General features: G+C 43.9%; 2 protein-coding genes across 5 annotated transcripts in view; one reads left to right on the forward strand and one right to left on the reverse strand.

Annotated features, from left to right (window-relative positions):
- Positions 1–360: 360 nt before the first annotated feature.
- On the reverse strand, positions 361–6513 carry supt7l (SPT7 like, STAGA complex subunit gamma). 4 transcript variants are annotated; one of them, XM_019876120.1, is made up of 6 exons: positions 4742–4860; positions 3553–4011; positions 2815–3139; positions 2426–2457; positions 2220–2338; positions 361–1792 (listed from the first exon to the last, which is right to left on the reverse strand). In XM_019876120.1, the coding sequence occupies exons 2-6, from the start codon at positions 3975–3977 to the stop codon at positions 1500–1502; spliced, it is 1194 nt and encodes a 397-aa protein (XP_019731679.1). In that variant the 5' UTR covers positions 3978–4011; positions 4742–4860; the 3' UTR covers positions 361–1499. The 4 variants fall into 4 exon arrangements, with proteins under 4 accessions (XP_019731679.1, XP_019731676.1, XP_019731677.1 ...); XM_019876117.1 differs by having other exon boundaries at positions 361–1409; positions 1484–1792; positions 2220–2457; XM_019876118.1 differs by lacking the exon at positions 4742–4860 and adding an exon at positions 6495–6513 and having other exon boundaries at positions 2220–2457.
- The window catches only part of slc4a1ap (solute carrier family 4 member 1 adaptor protein), a 10377-nt gene continuing 7622 nt past the window's right edge, over positions 5036–7790 (forward strand). Inside the window, exons 1-4 of the mRNA XM_019876115.1 lie at positions 5036–5909; positions 6543–6741; positions 6840–6968; positions 7057–7117. Coding sequence (XP_019731674.1) covers positions 5076–5909; positions 6543–6741; positions 6840–6968; positions 7057–7117 — 1223 coding nt within the window. The 5' untranslated portion in view covers positions 5036–5075. The remainder of the gene's footprint in view (positions 5910–6542; positions 6742–6839; positions 6969–7056; positions 7118–7790) is intronic.

Below are 7790 nucleotides of genomic sequence, written 5' to 3' on the forward strand. Positions count from 1 at the left end.
ATATGCAACATCAGTTCGAAAGTCCATTTAAAAGGGACTTGGCCATTTAAAACCAAAAAAAAAAAAAAACTTTTTTTTTTTCCGTTAAATTGCCAGTATGGCCCGACAGTAATTATATCACAGCCTTGTGTTGAGTTGTTACCTTGCAAAACGATGGCGGAATAGTCACCTCTAAGAACATTTTTTTAAATCCCTTTCATCGGTTGTCAACAACGACGCATTAAGACCGGCAATTCTTAATTTCGGAAACGTCCATATTTTGCAAGTTTGGTCATCTAAACGTTAGTGAGAGACTTATGCTCCAATTGACACCAGTGAGCATGGAATTAAGCTTCCTTAAGCACAGTATACACACCCAACTACTCTTAACCATGCCACTTTATTGCCACATATGGAGGAACAGTACAGACCTTTTTTTTTTTTTAAGTGTGTTCAGACAACCATGACTTAGCCATCACAGGACTTAATTAGACTTCAGTATAAACCTGGCTAGAAGCACTTCTCCCACTCGGAGCATGCACACTAAACTGCCCGTGTATTTGAATATATCAGCTCATTGAGCAGGAAAAATTAAGCAATTACTTTGCCATTAAGGCTGAATGCACGTTGTCTTCATAATGTGGACAACCAAACGGCACTTCCTGCTGGTGTCTCTGTCAGCTTGGCTGGAACAGATGCTAATTTAGCAGAACATCTTAAGGTTGATAGGTGCGTGCGTGCGTGCGTGCGTGTGTGAGACGTGTACAGTGCAGCCCCGAGTGGAATGCGTTACCGAGCCCGACATGTAAACGTGTGTGTGGAGGAGGAATGAGGAGTTAAAAATAATATGTGGCAACACGCTCAAGATTTTGGTCCTGGCTGTGCAGATGAAATATGAAATTGAAAGAAAACAAAGCATTCAACTCAATTATGGAAATGATTATTATTTTTTTTAAAAAAAAACGTTTCATAGCAACATTTTGCATCATGTGTACCTCATAAACTCAAGAAAACACAAGCCAAATCCAAAGTCTTTTCCTAATAAATGACTAAAAATGGCAGCAACTTCACTATGTTGACACTTCATTGGTGTCGTTACCACTCATGTCGTCAAAATGTGACCAAAATAAAAGAATCTACACTGTAAACTACATCCACAATAATATTGGTCGAAAAACCTTACTGATATTAGCTCTATAAAAAGTTGTTTTTGTATTGCCTGCTACCAGATTGTGTATCACCCTGTGACTGAATGGCGACTAGATCGGGATGTATATAACCTTTCCCCAAAGTCAACTGGCTCCAGCTAACCACGACCCTAATGATGACAAGTATTATAGAAAATGCATGGATGGATCAAAAGTCATGTGCATATACTTGATGAATTAATTGCCCACAAACTATAACAGCTAAAAACAATCGTGTATTTTTCTTCCTTGAACAATTTCATTCAACATCCCCGTCAACATATGTTTTGTCTTGGCGAGTTCAGTGTGTCTCCTTCGCGACACAACGCAACCTCACATCCTTTTCGCTCGCTTCTTGGGTCTCTGGTTGAAGACTGGTGAGGTGCTCATCAGGGATTCCGGCGAATGTGAAGCAAAGCTGCCATCGGATGCCGCGCCAGCGGGAGACGAGGCCATGGCAGCTCCCGACTCGCTCATTGTCGACATGGGGTCCCCCTCCTCAAACACATCTCCACCCAGGTGGTGATGGTGATGAGGATGATGAGAGGCAGCCTGGCCTTCCTCACCATCGTGCGGTTCCACTTTTACCTGTGGCCACAAGGGGGAGTTGTTGGCCACACCACCACCTTAGAAAAAAATGAGGAAAATGGTCAGACTTCAGCTGAAAGCACAAACACGAAGCACCTGCTTAGGGCCCCGTGATCATCAAAATTCACAATTTCTATTACCGTCTTTCAGGTACCACTGTTCCGTTACAGCATTCATTCAAGCACTTGCTTGGTTATTTTTCTAGTCTCTTTATTTGACTTCTCAACAAAATGCATTCCGTTGAAGTCATAAACTGAACACATTTCACTGTGCACCTATCTGTAGAATAGATTATGTTGAGTGAAGTGATAGGAGGAAAGCTTAATCAAGGGGGTCAAAGTCATGTGACAACCACGTTGCAGCTCCGGTTGTGCATTTGCCTCTGAGGCTTTTCTTCAGGCGACCTTATGCACCAAAAGAGAACTTGAATTCTTCGTTGCAAATGTTAATAAAAATAGGACTCACTTGAGGTGTGAGGAGAGTGGTCGGCATCCAGGCCTGCGGACAGCCTCTCACCGTGAGCCCCAAGGACACCCATGGGCAAGGTTTGGTCCCCAGACGCTAGGTCGGCCTCTGGCTCTTCACTAACAGGGAAGGAAATGTCACTCATGGGCTCCTCCTTGATCCTGAGGGGCTTTGAGTCATCCAGAGACTTTTCAGGATTCACCAACCTTTCGTATTCTTCTGACAGATCATTACTAACCTGTAAAGGCAAAACCCATTTTCAGTCCTTATCAGCAGTTAAAAATGAAAAACACGAATACACAAAAAACCGGACCTCCATTGTCTACAGCTCCGGGTGGTTATTATATGGTCAGAATTTATATGGACATACGGATAAATGTCCACCTTTTTTTGCATATTGCTTTTATCAAAACACTTGGGTTAGGGGAACTAATTTCAATAAAATGCATACCCAACCTGTAAAAAATACATTTTTAGTTTAAATGATTTTTTTTCAAATCCGCTACTCAACATTTTTGCAGCAAAGAGCACATGCACCCTCGCTCAACAATGTTACTTGAGCCTGAGGCGAGTCATCAAACTTGTCTTCCCTCACCTGTAACATGTAACTGTGATAATCCTTGATGCGCACTTGCCAGAAGTGCTGGAGGGCAAGCACACTGCCGATGCCCACTTCATGGAAAACTTGCTCCATCACGTCAGGAAAGGGACTGGCCCCCAGCCGGGCCTCCCGGTCCACAGCTACCCGCAGGAGGCGGGTAAGGCGTAGGTAGTGCTCGTGAACCAGGTCGGTCAGAGTTTCTAGCACGCTCTCCTGGGCCGTCTCGAAGCCTGCGTGGGCCAAGATGGTGGCCACCGACTGATAAAGGAGCTGCCTGCAGGAGGGCCAACTCAGCTCTGTGACTGGCTCCCCTCTACCCCTGATAATGGGAGAAGACGAAGGGGAACCAAAGACTTGGCGTAAACACTTGCTCATCTGAAACCGGAGGGTCACGATTCTCGCTGCAGACAAACGTAAAAACGGCATCTAGTTGTTGGAGGGATGGAAATCTGTTTCCCGATTACTGTTGAGGTGCCCTTGGCTAAGTTACGCAGCACTGGTTGCTTGCTCACTTAATTTTGATACTGAACACAAATAGAGAGCAGTTTGAGTTGGATTTTACCCTTTGACGGATGAACTCAAACTTATATACGCACTATAACCTTGACAGAGTAACCTCATTGGACCTTCTCTAAACATTTGAATACACATGTCCTATTCTTTAATGTTTCAGAATCGAATTACAACAGGTTGACCACAACTTATGTTGTTGACAAAAGCAGATGAACTTACTTATAAAAGTCACTTTCAGGGTCACTGTGGCGGAGCTGAAAGGGTTTCCAAGAATCTTTGCAGTCAGGTGGTAGCAAGTCATCTGGCATGGCAGGTGGGGTGGGAGGGCGCAGTGGCAGGTTTGTTTCAACATCCTCCAGCCTGCCCCCAACCTCGGAAGACGTCGAGCTTTGACCCTGAGCTGCCGCCAAAAGGCCACGGAGGCGGCGGGCGTGCTGGCACAGCTGCACTGTGTGAATGGTGAGACTACAAGGTTCTGATGGGACGTCCAGCATCGTGGTGGGGCGTGGACGCTGGGCCGAGGGTTGATGAAGCGGAGGATCCTGCATCTCAACCGATCGAAACTCACGCTGGAGCAAATCAAAGGAGCTGCGACTGGCGGGAGCCCCTGCGGGCCCAGGGATCTCGCCCCAGTAGCGCATCATGATGAGAGATCACAGACGAAATGCTCCTGGAATACTAAGAAGGGATGAAAAAAAAAAAAAAGGAGCCCTACAGTGTGAGACGTTTCCAAATATTGACATGTCATACTGACTGACAAGTAGAGTTGCAAATGTTCAAACGTCTAAACTTTTCATGGGAATTAACTGGTATTTATGGGAATAAGCCAGATACAGTATTTACAAATCTGAAGTTTGGATCTTAGTGGAGATCTTAGAATAGAGGTGCAACAGTTCATAGATTATTCGATTTTTACATTTACAAACAATAATTTTGATCATTGACTATTTATTTAAAAAGACCTTGTTTGATTTAAACTGTCCAAATCCTCTACATTTCAGCCATTCAATCTTCAATCGTTAAACATTTTGTACGAGAAAGCAAGTTTTCCCTCATTTCTAAAAGCAACCTTCAGGCGGCTCTCTATGTAGACTTACGTGCATGAAAAATCGTCAAAATGATGAAATAAAAAAACTCCATCGTTAACATTCCAGCAACAATTAGGATAACGCATCATGCGTTACTGTTGTCAAATTATCTCGCGTAGCTTAATAAAATAGATTGTATTTCTACTTCATGTAAATACAAATCGAAAGCCAACGGATGTAGTTCTCCATTGAGTTTGGAAAAGCACAGCGTCGTCCCAACGCAATGCATTGGGACGAGACAACTGTGCTACGAACATGCAGATCAAATCGACACAAATGTATCTACTCAAGTAAGAATAAGTTAAGCAATGGTGCCTCACCTTTTCAACAAAAGAAGCGTTTTCTAATGTTTGTATAGCAAGATGCGCAACCAACGTGCTTCGGTGTTATTTGAACTCTTATGCAGGAAATAAGCCTTTCACTTGTTCTTGAAACACAGTCCGGTAAAATACAAAATGAAGTATTTTGTTCCGGAAGAAAAATGCACCACGGTAACACGTTTGTTTTATTCAGGTGAACACCCAAAAAATGTATTTTTTGTGTAAACATTTTTAAATGTAATGTTAGTATTAATTTTCTTTCTGATTAGTTTTTCTTCCCCGTTCAAATATGAAAACAAGACCCGGACTAAATAGACCATCGCACCAAACAAACATGGCCGCCTCCGAGCAGCTCGACGTGAGCGCAATAAAGTCGGATGAAAAAGAGACCAACTCAGCGAAGGGAACGGACGAGCGCTTGCTCGCAGAGAATGACACGAAATCCGAAAAGAACGAAATGCCTGGAGCTGATCAGGAAACAACGGACCCTTTTAAAAAACCAATTGCGTTCGCTGCGTCTTCTCTCGCCAGCAAACGCAGCCTGAGCGCTCCTGCTTCCTCCAAACCCGAAGCCGAGAGGAATCCCGGGAAAGAAAGCAAGCAAGCACACGTTGAGGAATCTAATTGTGAGCCATCTGTATTTCCAGAAGACGACAACGAAACGTCGGAGATTGGGCCAGAAAAGAATACAAATGGTGATGAACACAGAGACGTCGCTTCACTAAACGTGAAACCAGAATCTAAACACAGGGTGCTACCGTCCAAGGTTCCTGCTGCTGGCAAGTTCCCTCCTCTCCCATACACAGAGCCTAAGTGGGGTGGCCCTGCTCCGGATGACCTCTATGCTCTTGAAATTCTAAAAAACGGCACCATAGTGGACAGGGTGCCCCTCAGGCATCGAGGCTACTTTGTGGTTGGGCGTTTACCGGTGTGTGACGTCTCTCTAGAACACCCGTCCATTTCCAGGTACCATGCTGTCATCCAGTACCGCCTACATGCCGGCGAAGGGGAGTCTGTCGGCGAGGATCGAGGTTTCTACATCCAGGACTTGGGCAGCACACACGGCACAGTCGTAAACAAGAACAAAATTCCTCCTAAAACGTTCATCAGACTCCGTGTTGGACATGTCCTTAAGTTCGGCGGCAGCACGAGACTGTTCATCCTACAGGTACAGCTTGTTTTTCCACAATTTCTATGTTAAGATTCTTATTTAATTATTCTTTAATGGCATGACGTTTCACACCCAAACAAATGACAGCGCCAGTCCTCGGGTGGAGGGGCAAGACTTGCGTAATCTAAATTTATTCAAAGCCATCCAAGCACTTTTGTTATTTTAGAAGTGTGTTTGAAAGTGGTAGCCCTTCGCATCAATCGATAGATAAGAAGTAGCTCTCAGCTTTAAAAAGGTTGCTGAGCCCTTATTTAGATGCCGTGTACGGTACATAGAAATTGGCAGCACATGCTGCACTGTTGTTGTTTGGGTTAAGATCAAAACTACACAGCAGAATATTCGTGTTTTATTGCAAGGTTTTTTCTCAGCCAACTTTGACTGTTTACAATTCATACACGTAGTTTACATTAAACATTTCACTATTTCTGACTTTGCTGTAATTAACATCAATATATTTGACTTTTCAAAGCACAAACTTTGGAGTTATGTACAGTAACTGCTCTTTTCCATTTAGGTGTGACAGTTTTACATGTGTGACTTACGAAGAAGATTAGTTAGGGCAGGAAAAAAAAAGGCCGTTACCTCATAAACTTTTTCCGACTTCATGCAAATAACGTCGTCTCCTTCCAGGGTCCAGAGTTTGATGAGGAAGAAGAGTCTGAACTGACAGTCACAGAGCTGAGGGAGCAAGGCAGGAAACAGAGGGCGGAGCTAGAGAAGAGAATGATGGGAGAGGGGCCTGATGATGACGAGGGAGAGGACAAGGATGAAGTAACAAGCGGCAAGAGCAAAGTGTCCAGTGAAGACTCGGGCTGTTCTTGGGGAATGGGTGAGCTTTTAGTGACTGTGTTTGGAAGTGCTGGGTTGAGAAAGAAACATTCTCTGTTTTCCTTTTACTGCTTGTGTCACCATAAATTTCCCGTGCAGCCGAGGAGCAGCTCCCAGAACAAGACGAAAATGAGGAGAACCCCTTCTCAACAGAGTTCCAAGAAGACCAGGAAGCTGCTTACTTAAAGGACCCTAAAAAGGCCTTACAGGGGTTTTATGACAGGGAAGGTAATTTGACTTCCTGTCAATCCACAGCAAGAGACGGCAGGAAATGTTGACTCTTAATAATGCAGTATTGCTTTATATTTAACATTAGGCGAAGAGCTGGAGTTTGAGTATGAAGACAAAAGCCACGGCAGCTGGCTCTGCAGGATCAAGTAAGTGTCACGAAAAAAACCCAATCGACAGGTGTCGGCTGAATCCTGATCTGACTGTTTTTAGTAAGTCTGACCAATGAATCCAAATCAAAATTGACATCGTAATGTAGAAGGATACAATTTTCAAATCGCAAAGGCTGCAATTTGGGAGGGGTTCGACTGCTTCATTCACAGTTGTTCAGCACACCGTAGGCTTTGTTTCGTGTGTGTGTGTGTGTGTGTGTGTGTGTGTGTGTGTGTGTGTGTGTGTGTGTGTGTGTGAGAGAGTGAGTACGCGCGTGTTTGTGTGTTCCCTTGTGTTTTCCTCTGAACAGCGAGTGAACCATTCCACTTGAGTTTTTGATTAAACTACAAAATTTGGGTTTGACCAGCACATTAGTCCATCCTGTAAAGACAGTGATATTGAAGACATTTATTATAGCTGTCTATATCCCTTTAGTGACATACAATAATTTGCTCTTGCTTTTTAACACATACCAAAGTTAAAACTATCGTGATGGGAGGTAGTGAAGTTAAAAGAAAATGTGAATGTGACTGTAGATTTTTTTAAGGACTCTATGGAGCCCCCTAAGGTGAAATGGAAGGGAAAAAACTGCGTTGCCGTCTGATTTTTGCCGTCTCTGACTACTCTCAACAGCCTTGAATTAGAGGCTACAGCCGACCAAACCACTCC

Source organism: Hippocampus comes, unplaced genomic scaffold (genome assembly GCF_001891065.2).
Source record: "Hippocampus comes isolate QL1 unplaced genomic scaffold, H_comes_QL1_v1.1 scaffold252, whole genome shotgun sequence".
NCBI classification, from domain to species: domain Eukaryota; kingdom Metazoa; phylum Chordata; class Actinopteri; order Syngnathiformes; family Syngnathidae; genus Hippocampus; species Hippocampus comes.

Bases quoted from the DNA above. Each gene is read 5' to 3' on its own strand.
- supt7l (XM_019876118.1), bottom strand. From the start codon at position 3,977: ATGATGCGCTACTGGGGCGAGATCCCTGGGCCCGCAGGGGCTCCCGCC. The intron at 3,140-3,552 runs GTAAGTTCATCT...TCCCATTATCAG, and splicing joins CCTGAAAGTGACTTTTATAA to GGGTAGAGGGGAGCCAGTCA. The intron at 1,793-2,219 runs GTGAGTCCTATT...TTTTTTTCTAAG, and splicing joins CCACTCTCCTCACACCTCAA to GTGGTGGTGTGGCCAACAAC.